The sequence below is a fragment of the Arachis ipaensis genome, chromosome B10, assembly GCF_059453495.1.
Source record: "Arachis ipaensis isolate K30076 ecotype BB chromosome B10, ASM5945349v1, whole genome shotgun sequence".
NCBI lineage: Eukaryota > Viridiplantae > Streptophyta > Magnoliopsida > Fabales > Fabaceae > Arachis > Arachis ipaensis.
Genome location: NC_142435.1, coordinates 108,062,437 through 108,083,637, shown reverse-complemented (window position 1 = coordinate 108,083,637; position 21,201 = coordinate 108,062,437). Strand labels below are relative to the sequence as shown.

Below are 21,201 nucleotides of genomic sequence, written 5' to 3'. Positions count from 1 at the left end.
TTTACAATAGAGTGAAAGTTATTAAAGAGATAGAGTTAGTATACTTGATTTAGGGAAAGAAATTTTTTCTCTATGTTAGGAAAATAATGATTTAGAAAAAGAAAATGTTTTTATTAATATTTTTAAAAATTATACAATTAAGTATTTTAAATAATAACTCAATTACAAAATGATTTTATCACTATAGTTAAAATATTAATTCTAATTAAATTGAAGTAACTCAAGTTATTAGTATAGTTAATAATTAGATTAAGATTCAATTAAAAAGTTCGACACATCTAAAAAGTAAATTACATGTTAATTTGAAGATGATTATATAGAATTTATCAAAAAAAAAAATGTCATTTCTAAAATTAGAGATGCACGTGTATAGTAGGTAAAAAAGCTTTCAATATAGTAATAATTATTTAATAATAGATCTTTCTTCAAATAAAGTGATGACATATATTATATCATCTTGCATTGAAACTGATTGATGTGGGAATGATCAAATTAAAATGACTGTCGTATATAGTACATGCACGAAACTTGAAGCTTAAAGCTTAATAATACACATATATAGTCAAGATTAGGAAATAAAATCTAACTAATTATAGCATATGACTTTCACCATGATGATGATCATCAAAGTGGAACCCGGTGGTGCAAAAATGATAAGAAAATGCGCTAAAGTTAGCATAAGTAGGAGGGTTGGTTATCTCGATATCCTTCAACTCAGACCAAAGGTTTGCATCCAATTTTTCTGCAATGATTATTTCACCACTCGGAGTGTCCTCTTGTTTGGGATATTCTTGTTTGATTATAGCATTTGTTGGTGGGGTTTGATGATGGTCTTGTGGATTCAAAAGATATGCTGTCATTTGTGGAGCTTTGAGAGTTTCTTTGCAAGTATGACGACCAATGTACGTAATTTGATACAAAACTGGATTATCTTGAATCCTTTGAACTTGTTTTGTTGCTTTGCAACCTTGATCATACTTCCGAGTGCACCTATAATAACTCCTGCATATTATTATATCACAACTGAAATATTTAGAATTTTGGGATATTAAGAGGCAAGTTAAGTTTTTGTAACAAAAATATGAGATAATTAATTATCTATTTTATGTTAAACAATATTCATTTGGGCAGTGTGGAATTGTCAAATCAAGGACCAAGCCAATTAAGAAAACTGAAAAACGAAAATAATTAACAATTGAAATGTGCAACAAGTTGATTTCCTATGTCTGCTTTTCCTGCAATGGTAGGCCTCCTCCTCATCAAGCTCCATTATTGGTTGTAGGCTTGTAGCTTAACCATTTTATAATCGGTTTTGTTAGATAGACAATGACTTTCGTAAATAATGTGAATAATATATTTTAAAATTAGTCCAATAAAATAAAAAACACGCTACGTCCCTACAGAAATCACAAGTAGAGGAGGGAGGTTACTATATGTGTAACTGCATTATTCATTAAACTCATTGTCTACCTATATTTTTTCTTTTGTAATTTACTTTTGATAAGACTACGAAGGAAACTTTTAAGCACCCAAAAAATAAAAATAGAAAGATAAAGAAAGAAAGCAACAAAGATAAACTTTTTGGCTAAGTTTCAAAGTCTCTCTAAGATTAGTGGCATTTTTAACATAGTCTATGAAGTTCTAATCCTACAGTCACATTTTGAAAATTGGTAAAAGTGTAACAAATTAGTTTTTCAATCTTTTTTCATCAAATAGTTTATCATATTATGAATTAACATAGGGTATTCTTGTCAATTTTAAACTAATTGATGCAATTAAAATTTTATACACTATTTTAGTGCACATAATTAATTTTAAGAATTATTTTAAAATTTAACTCTAAATTTTTTGCTCTTTAATTTATACATTTGAGAAAAGAGCATGTGAATTGTATTTAACTAATCATAAAATGAACATTGAAATGTGTTTTATTTTAGAATAAGGCAACATATATTTCTATATACTTAAATGGCACAGTTGTATTTTATTAGAGATATTATATATGAAAAGAAGAGTTTTAGTAGTAGCAGGAATGCATTGTATCTGTCTATATATCTCAAAACATTGGTCCTTATCCTTAAGTTAAAGATTAAAATAGAAAAGAAAAAGAAAGTAATTACTATATATTACCTGGGGAATTTAGAATTGAGTATGTCCTTCTGTCCATACTTTCTCCAGGCAAGATTATCCTCAGTGGTGGGAGATACATTGCTCCATGTCTCTTCCGTTTTCCTACGCATCAACTCAGTCTAGTAGTTAATAATACTTTCAAATCAAACCCTAAACCCCAAACTGTCAATTATTTTTTTTTTATTATGTATATAAAAGGGCTTGTAAACATATAGTGTCCGTACATATTCTGGTAAGGTGAGATCAAAGATGAGATTAGAAAGAGACCTTCTTTTGTATGTGCCTCTTCGATCCTTAGGGACTGATGAAGAGAATCTTTTGCTACTCTCACTGGAACCTTCTTCAGACCTCAGATCATTATTGGTGGAGTTTGCAGCAATAACAAGCTGGGACCCACTGTTATTCTCGTTAAGGAAGAAGGAAGCAGAAGAAGAAGGAGAATCTAGAACGGAGAGAGTCTCCGCGAAAGATCTGAGAATCTTGGTTATTAATAGCGCCTCAGCTGATGAACCGCCGCCGTGATGAATAGTGGCCGGAGGATTCTGATTCTGATTCTGAAGGAGAAGCTTCAGCTCAGTGGCATGTTTATGCCCCTCCACAAGCTTATTCATAAGCCTCTCCCTCTTCTCTGAAAAACCAATATTACCCTCACTACCGCAGATTACAATACTACTCATTCTTTATTTTCTTAGAAATTTTCTTAGATTGGTAGATAGATGTTAGGGTGGTGTGTGTGTGAGAGAGAGAGAGAATGGGTAAAAGAGAGGAAAAGGGTGGGTTTTTTCTAGGAAAGACGGGAATGGAAAATGAGGAGGAAGCTAAGGAAGTTGATGATGATGATAATGAAAATGAAAATTGAATAATAATGATGGTTAAGTGTGATTAAATTTTCCACACATTAGAACAACTTTCCGAAGCAAAAAAAAAAAAAAAAATTGTGGCTTGGCTTATAAAGCTAAACATGACGTTATCATTGTGATGCAATCTTGACGCTTAAAATCAAAGCTCCTTTTCTATTAAAAGAAAAAAGGAGTAAAAAGTTTTGCCGCCTGTAGAAGGAGAAAGAAAGGTAAGAAATTACTATTGATTACATTGATAATAATAAAGAGTGAAATTTATTGTGCTCAGCGGCGTTGCCCCTTCTGTCTGCAAAAATAAAGCACTCCACCATCCGCTTGTTATTAAGGGTATTAATAAAGGTTTTAAATATATAAAAATGAGGAAAAAATGGTCAACTTTACCCTAAAAAATTATTCATTCTTTAAATTAATTTTTAAACTTTTTCTAATTAAATTTATTTTTTTAAAATTTTAAATTAATAGCATTAATTTTTTTTTTATCATTTTTTTGTTGACGGCGCCAAAATGTGTTAATGTGACATATTAAGTGATACTACAATACACACAAAGAAATCTTAATTAACTATTAGTATGATAAATTTATAAAATTAGATCAAATCAAAACCTAATTTAGAAAAAATAATGAGACATTAGAATTTCTCAATTTGGAGTTGATTTGATCTAATTTCATAAATTTATCATTTTAACCGTCAATTAAGACTACTAGGTGTGTGTTGTGGTGTTACTTAATGTATCACATTAACAAATTTTGACGCCGTTAGCAATGGAAGTGACAGAAGGACTAAAATAACTAATTTACAATATTTGAAGGACAACGAATTTGATTAAAAAAATCTTTCGGACACTAATTTGGAGAATAAAAATTTTTAAATTTTTTTTTGGATTCTAAATTTTAATTATTAAATATTAAATATAAATCTCTCACTACAGAAAAAACGCAGAGTACTGTCAGATATACCGTCGAATTTAGCGGCGTAGAGTAACAACAGATTTACCATCGGATTTACCGTCTGAAACGGCTTCGAATTCAGAAGGTTATATAATTACCGTCGGATTTAAGTTTTCGACGGTAACTTCGTCGGTAATATTTAGGGGAAAACAAAAACATATTGGTGCGTCTTTTAGGGGCGGATTTACTATCGAAAAAATCCGACGGTAACCCAGCTTAGTGAAATGATGCATTTTGGTGACCCGCAATGATTTACCGTCGTATTTTTTCAACGGTAAATCCAACTGTAACTGGGACATAAATTAAAAGCGCAAACATTTTTTTCCTCGTTTGAATTTCACCATTTCTCTCACTTCTCCACTCTATCTATCACTGGCGTCGATACCACCACCATCACAGCTCCCTCTCTGTTGCCGTCAACCCGCCGTCACCTCCCTCCATCATCGCGCCGCCGCTGTTCTGCTTCGCCGCGAGTCCAACCTTCAGCGCAACAGAACAAGGAAGCCCCTGTCCCAGTTTTCCGGTGAGTTCCCCAGCCTACGACGACCACCCTTCCGCCACCTCTAGCTCGGGCAACATCATAGTGCCATTGCATCTTCACCTCTTTTCTGTTTTCTCCTTGTTTCGCATTCCAGGTTTCTCTGATCTAACCTCTGTTTTTCTTTCTTCTTCAAATTCTATTTTGGTCAGGTTATTTCATTAGTCTAATTTTAGTTAGAGCTAATTTTAGTGGATTTTAGGTGGTTAAGATAAGTTAGTTTTAGGATTATTAGTTTGTGTTATATTGCTGAAAGTGTTGAAAGCTGACTTAATTGATAGATAATGTTGCTGATTTTGTGTTGGACATGCTGAATTTGTGTGAATTGATGTTAAAAGACTATTTGTTTTATTGAACAAATGCTGAAATTTGGTTGAATAGCATTGACTTGAATTTGAATTGTCAACTGCTACTTAGTTGCGTTGATTTTGCATCTTTGATGTATGTGCACACCAAGTGTTCATTTATATGCCTCTATGTTTATTGTCTGTTTCAAATTGCATATTGTAACTACCATGTGATTTAAGATGTACGATTTTTGCTTGGCATAGTTAATTAAATTTCTTTGTGATAATGGATTGTAATGTGTTGGAAATTATTTGCTAATTGAGTTTTGATGATGTATGTTGTGTGTACATTCCAAGTTGGTTTCTTTGGAAAAAATGGAACTTCAATCACAACACAACATTATACAACTTACCTCAATTTAGTGTATGCTACCTTCACAACATTGGTTTCTTGATTTGTTGCCTTGCTTGATTGAAGTATTTTCCACACTTAGGATCTGATTTAGATTCAATAATGCACATTATGGTTGAAATGGTTGTATTCTAAGACACTTGTTGTTTAGAATATCCAATGTTAAACTTAATGTTGTGGTATTAGTTATAAGAATTACATTGGTATCATTATAATGTATTGTTGATTTGTTGTTCTGAATTTCTCATAATTAGTATGATATTTGCAGACATGACGACAGGTGGACGTTCAGCGGACCAGGCTACTAGTTGTGGACATAGTCGTGGTCATGGTAGAGGGAGGGTTTCTTCAAGGACCCCTGGGAATTATGTATCCTCTCGCTCTACTCTGACTACCCCAGTGATGTCACAGGTTGTGGGTTTAGCAGACCAGCCGTTCATCATGGTCCTTAACCCCCAAGTACATCTCTCTGTCTACGGCGATGACCCTGCCTCCAATCGCTCAGTAGCCCGCTGCCACGACGATGCTGTCTCCAGCGACGGAAGCCGCGGCCCCGAAGTCCTCTCACAGAACTGAGGCAATTAATGCCCCTTTACCACCTCCTATTGTATGGTTGACGATTTGGTTTGATGGCAGCATGGGGTAAATATCACTTTAAGTCTTCTATATTTCCTGATTATTGAATTGCTGAAAGTGTCTGATTATTGATTCTAGTTTAGTGGATTTAGGGTTGTAAGTTTGAATGGCTGAAATTATGTCATGTTTCCTGATTATTGAATTGCTAAAATTGTCTGATTATTGATTCTAGTTTAATAGATTTAGGGCTGTAGGTTTGAATGGCTGAAAGTGTTTCATGTTTCATGATTATTGAATTGCTGAAAGTGTCTGATTCTTAATTCTAGTTTATTGTAGTGGATTTATGGATATTGATTCTTGATTATTGCCTGTTGTTCATTGATTGTTGACATTTGGTGCTATTTAAGTTAATTGTTGATTAAAAGAGTTTGTGGCACATTTCAGTTATAGAAGAAACTCTGCCAAAATTCCTATAAAAATCTCTATATATTATGGTTATTGCTTCTGAAGATTTCATTTATATTGCCATATTGGTTTGTTTGTGGATTGTTGATAGGTTTGCACTAAACAACAATTCATTTACTCAGGAGATGACCAACGTCATCAAGCTATTTTGATTAATTAATTTTAGAGTTTCAGAAATAGAAGGTAATTATTTTTTGTAGTTTTAAACCTTTTTAACTAGTTTATATCTTTTATTTTGATTAATTAATTTTAGTGTTTCTTTATGCAGCTATAATTTATATGGACGCCTCTCACGATATCCTCATTAGGAAGATCTACGACCATTGAATGGGTTGGCAGCTGCAGTAGATGCTGGAGGATGTTCATGAGGGGCAGGACCACCAGATGACCTGGCTCCGATCGAAAATAAAGAAGGCTCTGTTAGTTCATTGGGAGACTAATGAGAGGTTCAGGCATCGGCGTCTCACCCAATAGAGCTAACAAGGCATCGGCTGTAACACCCTACCACGCAGAGCTTTACACCTAGGATGTAAAACAGAGGTGGCGAGGCGCTACGACCTCTAAAATAAAATACATACTTATAATAGTAGAAAGAATATAATAAACTAGGAGCCTTGAAAAGTGGGTAAAACAAAAGCGCAAAATAAAAAGCGCAACGCTCGAGAAAATGGAATTACTTACGTGCTAAGAAACTTAAGAGTTGAGGGTAGGAAAAGTAAAAGAGTAACAAGAGTGCCAAAAATACAGTGAAACTAACTCTTGACTCAGCCTGCGAAGCCAAGGCTGGCCGGAGGATATATATATATATATATATATATCCCGAATATCCCAAAATATAGAAACAAATCCCTGACTCTCCTGCAACCTCTAGGAGGAACAAAATAAACAAGTTTTTTGGAGAGCAAGCTAAGTACATGAGTCATATATATACCAAACATAAAGCCCAAAATATCCCAGACTACTTTGCTTCAGGAAATCCAGACGCCTAGCGAGGAGCCTCTCGACCTGCATCTGAAAACAACAACACAGTATGGGATGAGAACCGGAGGTTCTCAGCATGGTAAAGGTGCCATGCATATAATAAGTAAAGTCCTAGGAATGCCAGAGGCAATCCTAGAACTCCGTCATAAAATTACAAAACTTAGTTTCTAAGCAAAAGCCATAATTAGGGGTAGGGAACCTAAGCTATTCCTAAACTTACTTAAATTCAAACCTAACATAACCTCCTACCCTTTTTCACCCTTCCTCCATTCCTCCGCCATCCATAAATCATGCAGAGACAAGCAAACAAACAAGTTCACTCACAAATAAGAAACAGATAGTGCAAATAGCAAAGATAGCAGGTAGCAGGATATATATATTCATTTAGGCAATCTCAAATAATGCATAGCAATCAAAACAAACAAATACACATGATGCATGCCTGTTCTATGGCTGATGAGGCTCATCTATCGGTTATCCAGCCAACTTGACAAGTCCAAAAACCTTAGACTGTCCCCCGTCGTGCATCCCCATGAGTCTATGCATAGATTTCATAATCATTCATCATTCAAACATTCATTCATAAATCACTCAATGGGGGCTATCCATACCCGGGAATTTATACGTGCCCGGTCACCCTTACGACGTAGGGTCAACAGAGTATCGAGATCCAATCTGGAACACGTGGTGACGAGCCACGATTCTGTTACCCAAGAAAATTCGTATCTCAGATATCGTCATTCATAAACTATTTAATACTCATAATCATTGTCTAGTCATTTATCAAGCCATGGCATCATTACTTTATTCAATAACCACTTTTCTTTCACATAACTCATCACATTTTTCTCTTTCTTCATTCCCAAGTTACCTTAAAATCCTAACTTCTGCTATTTACTAAGCTTACTAGTAGAATCTAAGGTTGACAGGGCAAAAATAGGGGTTTAGGGGTTCAAAACCAAGCTTAAATCTTGAAAACTCAGGTGTTGAAAAACAGGGCGTGTGCGTACGTACACACCTGTGCGTGCGCATAGCTCAACAAGAAAGCAGAACGTGTGCATGCGCACACATCACTGGGTGTGCAAGCGCCTCACCTGTGCTAGCGCCACCAACAGAAGGCCCATCTTGGCGTGTGCGTGTGCACAGAGGCGTGCGTATGCACAGGTGGATTTTTACTTCTATTGGGTACGTGCGCACGGCTTTGTGCGTAAGCACACATCAGAAAACCTGGTTCTGCTGCAACTTACAAAATTCAATTTTTTGCACCAATTTTTCGACGTCCATAACTTCCTCTACAAAACTTGGTTTTCCGCAAATTTTATATCGTTTTCAAGCTTTTAAAACCTTCTTCAATTTAGAACAAATCTCTTCTTCATACAAAATTTGTGGAGCAAGTTATGGGCAACCAAAGTTCATAAAATTTCACTTTTTGCCAAAATATACCAAACCCCATTTTTACCAAAACTCACATTCCCCTTTTAAAGACCAGTCACATTCATGCTCAACATCTCAAAATCATCAACATAACTTACCCTTCACCATCATACAACTATTTTGCATCCTTAGCTCAATCATATTATATTTCCCCAACTTTACACATTTTGTTCACAACCAACCCACTAATCCAATTCCACATTTTATCATCATCATAGAAATTCTCAACCATTAGCACAATATTATTCATCATAATAATACCAACCAATCTAAATAAACATCATTCACTATCTTAACTATACCATTACTTTACCACAATCATAAACCCATCATTCAACACCATCATACTAACCTATATACATACATGCATTTGACTCCCATTATCTATTTATTAATCAACATCACAAACACTAAACATTTAACTCATTTATCCATTTCAACTTATCCTATAGTGCTCTAGCCTAAGTTTTCACAAAACCTTACATGTTAAACACACGAAACCTAAACCATACCTTGGTCGATTCCCGTGTAGTTTTTCCAAGGCAACCCACTAGGCAAGATTGCAAGCTTCAATACCAAAATTTCAGCATCTAGTTTCTAACTCCAAGCTTCCAATTAAGCTTCCAATATTCCCAATTAGCTTCATACCATATATATACTCCTCACTTATATCATATCATGAATACCCATACATATACACTTAATTTCTAACACACATAACCAAGAATTCCAATAGGTTTTGAGAGTTCTCACCTCACTAACAGAGAATTGGGACAAGACTCGGTAAGTCCACCAAGTTAATTTGATCCTAAACATCGAAATTACACAAAATTTCAACACAAAAGCCCAAGAATTTCGAAACTGGAAATGGGAGAATTGAGGAAGAAAATGTGACTTTCTTACCTAAAAATATTATAGGCTTTGTAGAGCTCGACGCCGCGGACGCGTGGTCGTAGACGGCTCGTCAATCGGAGTTCCAGATTCAAAGTTATGTGAAATTGAAAATTAAATTGAATTTGGGGTTAGGGTTTGATGGTTTCCCCTCCCTTCAGCGTGTTTTTCATGCTGGAATGAAATGAAATGAGCTTCAACTTATTATATATAGTGAGTTGGTTGGGCCCACGGGCCCGGTTCGGGTTCGGTTTGGGTCCGGTTTGACCGGTTCAGCCCATTTGGCCCAATCTTGGGCCAAAATTTTCGAAATTGGTGTCAATTTTTGTTTTGACGAGCTCTATCCTATTTTGATATTAGTTTTGCATTTTTAATTTTTCTAATTAAAATTCGATTTATTGATTAATTATTTACCGATTTTAGCGGCGTTTACATCGGCCAGGTCGTCTAAGTATACCGGCGGCTTAGCAACTTTCATGAAGACTAAGGCCGGGCTAGTATGTAGTTTCTTTCAATTTGTTATTAACCTTGTTATATTATTTTACATATCATTATTAATAGGCATGATAATCATATTATTTCAATTCAATATGTGTAGTCGAAGACGTTGGATTGCGAGGTGACATTGGCAAAGACGTTTAAGTACACCCACATGTTAAAGGAGAACAAAGTGAGATTTGTTGATCAGCGGTCTCAGGATCATTATGTAAGTAAACATACATCTGATCTTCTGATATAAAATTAGAGATTAACTGTATAGCTGTCGTACTAATCACAATAATATGTGTTACACAGAAGTCTTACATGCAGAGGCTGTGACTCAGAAATCTCAGCAAAGTGGGGAGGACGTCGCCGATGGATTTGCTGGTTCAGACGCCGATTTCAATGCGATTTAGCGTGAGACCGTCTGAGCACCATACAAGAACTGCAAATATGAGCTGGGGTCATTCTTTGTCATCAGCCTTAGCACTTCCACATTGAGACCATCGTCCGGCTTTACCACCAGTCGAGCCGTCGAGCATGAGGAAGGCGTGGATTTGAGGCTGTAGGTGCAGGAGCTCAATCATAACCTTCACCAGCTCAGGAGATGAACGGTTATCAAGAAAGGTATTAGGAGATCCTCATTCATGTGACAGCCACTGATAACCTCATGTTGGAGTAGAAGGAGTAGCTGGAGTGGCTTCAATTGTTGGAGGCTCAGATGAAGGTGTACCAGGCTTAGATGTGCGCCGCTGGTATCAACCCTGCTGGTGGCAGAACTACTGCTGGTGGCACACAGACATCACCGCCATCTACGCCGCCTCATTAGGGCCACGGGAATGACGACGACGATGACGTCAAAGACTACGTAGATCTTTAGTTATTAGTGTTTTGTTTTATTGTTTCATTATATTTATTTGATGTACTTGACTTTTAATTTATTTGAACAATTTATTATTTATTTTAAATAATAAGTTTCTATTATTTATAAATTGTTATATAATTATGTGAAAAATAAATAATTAAAATTGACCATTTTTTTACATTTTTTTAAAAATTGACATTAGCATCAGATTTACTAAGGGAATAATCCGACAGTTGTAACACCCTACCACACAGAACTTTACGCTTAAGTCGTAAAATAGAGGTAGTGTGGTATTACGACCTTTGAAATAATATATATATATATATATATATACGTATAATAATTAAAAGAACGTAGTACATTAGGAGCCTTGAAGGATGGGTAAAACAAAATTTGTGAAAATATAAAGCGCAACACTCAGGAATGTGATTACTTGCGTGCGAAGAAACCAAAAGTCAACGAACATAATATAACAGAAAACCTAGTTCTCCTTTCCCCTCTAAGAGGTGCAAAGCAAAACAAGTTGTTCCGAGAGTTATATACATATGACCATACAAAATAAAGTCCCAAAATATAATTTGCTGCAAAACTCCAGACGCCTACCGAGGTGCCGCTCGACCTGCATCTAAAAAATAACAACAGAGTATCGGGTGAGAACCGGGGGTTCTCAACATGGTAAAGGTGCCACGCACATAAGATATAAAGTCCTGGAAATACCAGAGGCAATCCTAGAACGCTGACACTCAGGTTATAAAGCTTAAAGTACTAAACAGCAACCATAAGGAGTGGTGATCTTCTAAGGGTTATTCAACCTAACTTAAACTTAATTTAACCACTAAAATCTTTCACCTTTTCTCCGTTCCTCCATCTCCGATAATCCGCATAGACAAACAAACAGACAAATGCAAGCACAGGTAGAAAACAAGTAGTTCAAGTAGCAATTACAACAGTTAGCAGAATATAATCAATTAGGCATTCCCAATTACTGCATAGCAAACAAAGCACACATATGCATATGATGAATGTCTATCCTACTGGACGTGAGCTCACATGTCGGTTACTTTTCCAGAACCCGACACATCTTGCAGCTAATCCGGATATTGTCCTCTCGAAAATCGGTGGGCTGTACACCACCACGAACCTCGCAAGATCTTCAATTGGACCAAGATGCGTACGCATGCCCCATCTCGCGTACGCATGCAAACCAGGCAGTAGCTACCATATGCGAATGGATGGTATGCGTATGTAAGAATCCCGCATCATGCGTACGCGTGGGCCACGCGTACGCATGGGCGTACGTCTTGTCAAAATTTTTATATAAGTTTGAAAAGCTACAGAATTGCAATTTAAATCCCTAACTTCCGATGCGCATAACTTTTTCATTTTAAACCATTTTTCATCCGTTCTTCAAACGGTGTAAACTTCACGGACCCAATTTTTATAAAAAATAAGTCTGAAATCATTTGGAGGTCCAAAAGCCAAGTTATGGCTCGACAAAGTTTAACCAAAAACTAATTTTTCACAAAACCCCCAACCCTCAATTTTCATTACAATTCAAATTCAATTCAACTTACTATGTCAATAACCATTAACAAAGCATATCTTTATCAATACCACAACAATCTTCACATCCTACCACTTCTCAATTCAACCACATCATGCATCAATCTCTCCTTTACATCAACAAGATCTACATGTTCTTATTCAATATACATTTATACACATATCACCTTCAATTCATCACTTATCATTCATTCAACAAACACCAAAACCAACAAATAATTCATATCAAGGTTTCTAAGCATTACATATACTCATTCGTTTCCAACTTATCCTATGGTCATCTAGCCTAAGATTTTCGCAGAACATTATATGTTAAATACGAGAAACCTAAACCATACCTTGGCCGATTTCCACGTATTTACTGAGACACCACCAAGGCTCCAAACACAACCCTCAAAGTCCAAAGTCTCCAAAGCAAGGTCTCCCAAACTCCACCAAGATCCCAACGTCCACAATTCAAGCTCTAATTACATATACACAAACCTAATTCATATACATATAACACATATACAGCCAAATTCAATATCTAACATACTAAATTAAGAAATTGATTAGGATTAGTGATCCTTACCATATATGTGCTTTAATTAAGTCAAAACCTACCAATTCTTCAAGTCAATTTGATCCTAAAACATCAAATTAACCAAAATCTCAATACCCCAAAACCTCAACATTTTCAAACTGAAGAAGAGAGAATAGGAGCTGAGAATGTGATTTTCTCACCTTGAAAGGTACCGGAATTTGTAGATATCATCTCTGCGGACGCGTGGTCGCAAACGGTGCGACGATCGGAGCTCCGGATAAAAAGTTACGTGGATTTGAATCAAATTAAAGGTTTTTGTTTCTTTGGGAATGTTCTTCCCCAATTTCACAATGCAGCGTGTGTTCCTCATCCAATGGGTAAGTGGCTGAAGCCATGCCCCTCATTAAGAGTTTGGGTTGGGCCTTGGGCCCAATACGAGCTTGGTTTGCCTAGTTTGGTCTGTTTGGCCCAATCTTAGGCCAAATTCTTTAAAATTAGTGTCAAAATTTTCGTTTTAGTTAGCTCTATCACATTAACCTATAAAATCCCATTTTCTAATTTTTTAATTAATAATTAATTTATTGACTAATTATTTACTAATTTTGCAGATTTTACAACAGTAATAGTGCGGAAAATAACATATTGTGGTGCCAACATTACCGTCGAAAAAATCTGCCGGTAATCAATGATTTTTCGAATAAGTAATCCATCACAGAATCCGATGGTAGTTACTATTGGACAAAAAAATTCGACGGTAAAGATTTACTGGCGAGGTTTATACCGTTTGATTACTTCCAACGCTAAATTCGACGGTAACTTAGTTATTATCGGATTTTGTTTATTTTTCTAACAAAAAATCTGACGGTACTCAACGTTTTTCTTGTAATATCTAAAAATCTAAATTTTAAACACTAAATTCTAACACAAAATATTATATTTTAATCTTAAATCTAAATCTTTTGAAACATAAAAGTTAAAAAAGTAATTTTTATAAGAATGACAAATTTAGTTAATTAATTAAAATTAGTTTTATATATTTATTCAAAAAGTTTATACTGATAAATTAAATTTTTTAAAATTTAATATTTTTACAAAATAAAAAGTGCATCAATGTTTGGAAATTTTTTAAATAAGTAATTTTAAATGGTGTGTTTAGCGCCACTTGTTAACAAAATTCGTATACATATTATTTATATATAATAAGAATTTCTTTTATACTTGATTTTTGTATTTTATACTGATAGTATTAAGTAAATAATTCATTCATCGATAATAAATTTTTTAATCAAGTAGCACCAAATAATTCAAAAAATGGGATACAGAAAAAAGAATTCAAAGTTTTTTCTTTCACTCTTTGATATGCCTTTTTTTTTTATATAATTTCTTCTTCTTTTTCTGCTATTACAGCTATTTTTTTGTTTCTCTTCTGTTTCTTATTTTTTTTTCTTTTTTCTTTTTCTACTGAAAATTAACCACTAAATTAACCACTCGTATAAAATATATGTTAAAATATATACTAAAACAAATTAATTAAACAACACATATAATTATATATAAATATATAATAATTAATTTAGTGACTATTTTTTGTATGTACATAACAATTTTTGTATATTATATATTAATAATGCTACACATTTGTAGAACTTTCTAGAATTTTCATAATCTTGTTTCATAAAAATAAATATCTAGATATTATAATAGAGAAGTCTAGAAATTAAGTAAATAAATCAAGTACTAGAAATATCTAAGATTAGTATCTAGAAATACCTAAGACTTAGAATTATCTATAATCAACTTAAGGAGCCTATAAATAGACTATCATGGAGTTCATTGTAAATTAACTAACAAACACAAGTTCCACTGTCTTTTGTACTGTATATCTCCTTAACTCATCAATAATATAACTATCAATTTCCTCAAATCATTCATCAAAATCACTCCTTCATCAAAACTAACCTTGTTATTCTTACTAAACTAACTTAAACTATTTCATGAAACTAACAGTGGTATCAAAGCCAGGTTCGATCATCTATTGGGCTTAGAATCTTTCTTCCTAACCTATTAACTATACATATCCACCACATTATAACCCACTCAAACAAATTTTTTTATAACCATGACTATTTCAACTATAAATATTCCCGTGCCCATATTATTATAAGACAATTATGAGGACTGACATTCTCAAATGAAAATTTTTCTATAAGTACAAGACTTGTAGGATGTTGTCCCTGAAGGGTTCACCATGCCAGAGAATCAAGCAACATTTTCTGCTGCAGAAAAGAAGAAATTGAAGGAAGAACAACAAATAAATTATATTGCTATATACTTCTTCCAACAAGCTGTAACAAAGACAATTTTCTCAAGGATAAGAAGAATATCGTTAGCTAAGGAAGTGTGAAAAAATTTGGAACAAGAGTTCATAGACGATACAAAGGTACGCACAATCCTCCTCCAATCTCTAAGAAAACAATATGCAAATATGAAAATGAAAGATTCTCAGAAGATAAAAAATTACTATACAAGATTAATGAGCTTAGTAACTAAAATGAAAGCTTATGGAGAGGACTTTCCCGATAAAAGATTGTAGAGAAAATAATTAGTTTTTGATGAGCGGATAATTTATATGCTTTTTGGCATTGTTTTTAGTATGTTTTTAGTACATTTTAGTTAGTTTTTATTATGTTTTTATTAGTTTTTAAATAAAAATCACTTTTCTGGGCTTTACTATGAGTTTCTATGTTTTTCTGTGATTTCAGGTATTTTCTGGCTGAAATTGAGGGACATGAGCAAAAATCCGATTCAGAGGCTGAAAAAGGACTGCAGATGCTGTTGGATTCTGACCTCCCTGCACTCGAAGTGGATTTGCTGGAGCTACATAAGCCCAATTGGCACGTTCTCAATTGCGTTAGAAAGTAGACATCCTGGGCTTTCCAGAAATATATAATAGTCCATACTTTGCCCGAGATTTGATGGCCCAAACAGGCGTTCCAAGTCAGCTCAAGAATTCTGGCGTTTAACTCCAGAACTGGCACAAAAGCTGGAGTTAAACGCCCAAACTGGCATAAAAGCTGGCGTTTAACTCCAATAAATGTCTCTACACATGAAAGCTTCAATGCTCAGCCCAAGCACACACCAAGTGGGCCCCGGAAGTGGAATTTTACAATAAACACCCTAGCTTACTCATTTTCTGTAACCCTAGGTCACTAGTTTACTATAAATACTACTTTCCGTGATTCATATTGTACCTCATGACATTCTACACGTTTCTCATTGTATTTTCTACGGCATGAGTCTCTAAACCCCATTGTTGGGGGTGAGAAGCTCTGCTGTTCTTCATGAATTAATGCAATTACTACTGTTTTCCATTCTATTACGCTTGCTTCCATTCTAAGATATTCATTCGCACTTCAACTTGATAAATGTGATGATCCGTGACACTCATCATCATTCTCACCTATGAACGCGTGCCTGACAACCACCTCCGTTCTACCTTATATTGAATGCATATCTCTTAGCCTCATGATTCAAATCAGAGTCTTCGTGGTATAAGCTAGAATCATTGGCGGTCATTCCTGAGATCCGGAACGTCTAAACCTTGTCTGTGGTATTCTGAATAGGATCTGGGAAGGGATGACTGTGACGAGCTTCAAACTCGCGAGTGTTGGGCGTAGTGACAGACGCAAAAGGATCAATGGATCCTATTCCGATATGATCGAGAACCGACAGATGATTAGCCGTGCGGTGACAACGCATTTGGAACATTTTCACTGAGAGGACGGGATGTAGCCATTGACAACAGTGATGCCCAACATAAAGCTTGCCATGGAAGGAGTCTTGCGTGCATGAAGAAGAAGACAGTAGGAAAGCAGAGGTTCAGATGACAAAGCATCTCCAAAGCCTCAACCTGTTCTTCATTACTGCATAACAAGTATTTATTTCATGTTCTTTTACTTTTTACAATTAAATCTGAGAATTACTGATATCCTGACTAAGAGTTACAAGATAACCATAGCTTGCTTCAAGCCGACAATCTCCGTGGGATTGACCCTTACTCACGTAAGGTATTACTTGGACGACCCAGTGCACTTGCTGGTTAGTTGTGCGGAGTTACAAAAGTGTGATTGTAATTTCGTGCACCAAGTTTTTGGCGCCGTTGCCGGGGATTGTTCGAGTTTGGACAACTGACGGTTATTCTTGTTGCTTAGATTAGGAATATTTTATTTTTGTTAGTTTAGAGTCTTTTATTTGAGTTTAGTTTTATATTTTAAGTTTGGTGTCAATTGCATGATTTTATTTTCTTTTATTTTTTCGAAATTGCATGTCTTTAGTTCTTTCTTGATCTTCAAAATTCTAAGTTTGGTGTCTTCTTTGTGTGTTTTCCTTTAAATTTTTGAAAAGTTGTGTTTGATTTTCTAAAAATTTTAAGTTTGGTGTGTTTTTGTGCTTTTATTTACTTAAAAATTTTTCAAAAATTTGTTCTTGGTGTTCATCTTGATCTTCAAAGTGTTCTTGGTGTTCATCTTGAAATTCAAAGTTTTCTTGTTTGTTCTCTGTGTTTTGATCTAAAATTTCTAAGTTTAGTGTCATTTTGTTGTTTTTCTCTTTCCGCATTAAAATTCAAAAATCAAAAAAATATCCTTTCCTTATTTTACTCATAAATTTCGAAATTTTGCATTAATTTAGTCAAAGATTTTCAAAATCATATCTTTTTTTTAGTCAAGTCAATATTCTAATTTCAAAAATTGATCTTTTCAAATCTTTTTCAAAAATCAAATCTTTTTAATTTCTTCAATCATATCTTTTCAATCATATCTTTTTTTTAATTTGCAATCATATCTTCTCAATCATATCTTTTTTAAAATAATTCTCAATCATATCTTTTTTTTAATTTGCAATCATATCTTTTGAATCATATCTTTTTCAAAATAATTTTCAATCATATCTTTTTAATTGCTAATTTCAAAATCTTTTTAATTAATTAATTAATTTAGTTTTCAATTTGCTTTTATTTTATTTTATTCCCTTTTTGTTTTCAAAACTTTAATTTATTTTCCATTTATTTTACTTTATTTTATTCGGTTAATTTTAATTAAAAAAAAATAAAAACAAAAATATATTTTATTTGTAATCCACATCATCTCCCTTTCTCCATCATGGACCTAAGTGGAAGTGAACAGTCCAGAAGGACTCTGGGGTCATATGCTAACCCCATTACAGCTGCATATGGGAATAGCATCTGTATACCTCCCATCAAAGCAAGCAGCTTTGAGCTAAATCCTCAGCTCATTATCATGGTGCAGCAAAATTGCCAGTATTCCAGTCTTCCACAGGAAGAACCTACTGAGTTTTTGGCACAGTTCTTACAAATTGCTGACACAGTACGTGATAAAGAAGTGGATCAGGATGTCTACAGATTATTATTGTTTCCATTTGCTGTAAAAGATCAAGCTAAGAGGTGGTTAAATAACCAACCCACATCAAGCATAAAAACATGGAGACAATTAACAAACAAATTCCTTAATCAATTTTACCCTCCAAGAAGGATGACACAGCTAAGGCTAGACATCCAAGGCTTTAAACAAGAGGATCATGAATCCCTTTATAATGCCTGGGAGAGGTACAGAGGGATGCTGAGAAAATACCCCTCTAAAATATTTTCAGAGTGGGTACAGTTAGACATCTTCTACTATGGACTTACAGAAAAAGCTCAGATTTCCCTAGACAACTCAGCTGGTGGATCTATACACATGAGAAAAACAATTGAAGAAGCTCAAGAGCTCATAGATACAGTTGCTAGAAATCAATATCTGTACTCAAACAGTGAGTCCTCCATAAAAGAAAAGGCTATGGCAGTAACTACTAATCCTAATCCTCAAGAACAGATTGTTGAACTTAATCAGCAATTACTCCTTATGACAAAACAATTAGCAGAATTCAAAGAGATGCTCCAAGACACTAAAAATTCTAACAAGAATATAGAAGCACAATTGAATCAGACAAGACAGCAACTATCTAAACAGATAACAGAAGAATGCCAAGCTGTCCAACTAAGGAGCGGGAAGACATTGAATAACTCAGGTCAAAATAGCAAAAAGTCAAGAAAGGAACAAATGACAGAGGATGACCAAACCACTACCCAAGATCCCTCTGAGGACATCAAGAGCCCAGAGAGGAATAACTCTGGCGTTCAAACGCCAGAAAAGGGCTGCAATCTGGCGTTAAACGCCCAAAAAGCATCCAATCCTGGCGTTCAAACGCCACAAAGGGGTCAGACACTTGTAAGTGCTGATAACAACCCCCTTAAGCAGGCTTCTTCAACCACTTCTGTAGGGAATAAACCTGCAGCAACTAAGGTTGAAGAATATAAAGCCAAGATGCCTTATCCTCAGAAGCTCCGCCAAGCGGAACAGGATAAACAATTTGCCCACTTTGCAGACTATCTCAGGACTCTTGAAATAAAGATCCCGTTTGCAGAGGCACTTGAGCAAATACCCTCTTATGCAAAGTTCATGAAAGAGATCTTAAGTCATAAGAAGGATTGGAGAGAAACTAAAAAAGTGTTTCTCACTGAAGAATGCAGTGCAGTCATTCTGAGAAGCTTCAAGATCCAGGGAGCTTTATGATACCATGCACAATAGAGGGTGCTTGTACTAAGACAGCTCTATGTGACCTTGGAGCAAGTATCAACCTAATACCTGCATCCACTATCAAAAAGCTTGGGTTGACTGAAGAAGTCAAACCAACCCGGATATGTCTTCAACTTGCTGATGGCTCCATTAAATACCCATCAGGCATAATTGAGGACATGATTGTCAAGGTTGGGGCATTCGCCTTTCCCACTGACTTTGTAGTACTGGAAATGGAGGAGCACAAGAGTGCAACTCTGATTCTAGGAAGATCTTTTCTAGCAACTGGATGAACTCTCATTGATGTCCAAAAAGGGGAAGTGACCCTGAGAGTCAATGAGGATGAGTTCAAGTTAAATGTTGTCAAAGCTATGCAGCATCCAGACACGTCAAATGACTGCATGAGCATTGATATTATTGACTCCCTGGTGGAAGAGGTCAATATGACTGAAAGTCTTGAATCAGAGTTAGAGGACATCTTTAAAGATGTTCAACCTGATCTGGAGGAATCAGAGGAAATAAAAGAACCTCTGAAAATCCCTCAGAAAGAGGAGAAACCTCCTAAACCCGAGCTCAAACCACTACCACCGTCCCTGAAATATGCATTTCTGGGAGAGGGTGACACTTTTCCAGTGATCATAAGCTCTGCTTTAAATCCACAGGAAGAGAAAGCACTAATTCAAGTGCTAAGGACACACAAGACAGTTCTTGGGTGGTCCATAAGTGACCTTAAGGGCATTAGCCCAGCAAGATGCATGCACAAGATCCTATTTGAGGATGATGCTAAACCAGTGGTTCAACCACAGAGGCGGCTAAATCCAGCCATGAAGGAAGTGGTGCAGAAAGAGGTCACTAAGTTACTAGAGGCTGGGATTATTTATCCTATTTCTGATAGCCCCTGGGTGAGCCCTATCCACGTTGTCCCCAAGAAGGGAGGCATGACAGTGGTTCATAATGAAAAGAATGAACTGGTTCCTACAAGAACATTTACAGGGTGGCGTATGTGTATTGACTACAGAAGGCTCAATACAGCCACCCGAAAGGATCACTTTCCTTTACCATTTATAGACCAGATGCTAGAGAGACTAGCAGGTCATGAATATTACTGCTTTTTAGATGGCTATTCAGGTTACAACCAAATTGCAGTGGATCCTCAGGACCAAGAGAAAACAGCATTCACATGTCCTTCTGGAGTATTTGCTTACAGAAGAATGCCTTTTGGTCTGTGCAATGCACCTGCAACCTTTCAGAGGTGCATGCTCTCTATCTTCTCTGATATGGTAGAGAAGTTCCTGGAAGTCTTCATGGATGACTTTTCAGTATTTGGAGACTCATTCAGCTCCTATCTTGATCATCTAGCACTTGTCTTGAAAAGGTGCCAAGAGACTAACCTGGTCTTAAACTGGGAAAAATGTCACTTTATGGTGACTGAAGGAATTGTCCTTGGGCACAAAATTTCAAGCAAGGGAATAGAGGTGGATCAAGCCAAGGTAGAGTAATTGAGAAATTACCACCACCTGCCAATGTTAAGGCAATCAGAAGCTTTCTGGGGCATGCAGGATTCTATAGGAGGTTCATAAAGGATTTTTCAAAAATTGCAAAACCTCTAAGCAAC

The 21,201-nt window shown here is 35.4% G+C and overlaps 1 protein-coding gene across 1 annotated transcript; it reads right to left on the bottom strand.

Moving 5' to 3' along the window:
• Positions 1-472: 472 nt before the first annotated feature.
• Positions 473-3,002, bottom strand: LOC107621665 (WRKY DNA-binding transcription factor 70-like). The gene is made up of 3 exons (XM_016323689.3): positions 2,398-3,002; positions 2,131-2,232; positions 473-1,002 (listed from the first exon to the last, which is right to left on the bottom strand). Exons 1-3 carry the CDS (start codon positions 2,805-2,807, stop codon positions 591-593), a joined length of 924 nt encoding a protein of 307 aa, XP_016179175.1. The 5' UTR covers positions 2,808-3,002; the 3' UTR covers positions 473-590.
• Between the last annotated feature and the right edge of the window lie 18,199 nt (positions 3,003-21,201).

Bases quoted from the DNA above. Each gene is read 5' to 3' on its own strand.
- LOC107621665 (XM_016323689.3), bottom strand. From the start codon at position 2,807: ATGAGTAGTATTGTAATCTGCGGTAGTGAGGGTAATATTGGTTTTTCA. The intron at 2,233-2,397 runs GTCTCTTTCTAA...GTTGATGCGTAG, and splicing joins AGAGGCACATACAAAAGAAG to GAAAACGGAAGAGACATGGA. The intron at 1,003-2,130 runs GTAATATATAGT...AATAATATGCAG, and splicing joins CTCAATTCTAAATTCCCCAG to GAGTTATTATAGGTGCACTC.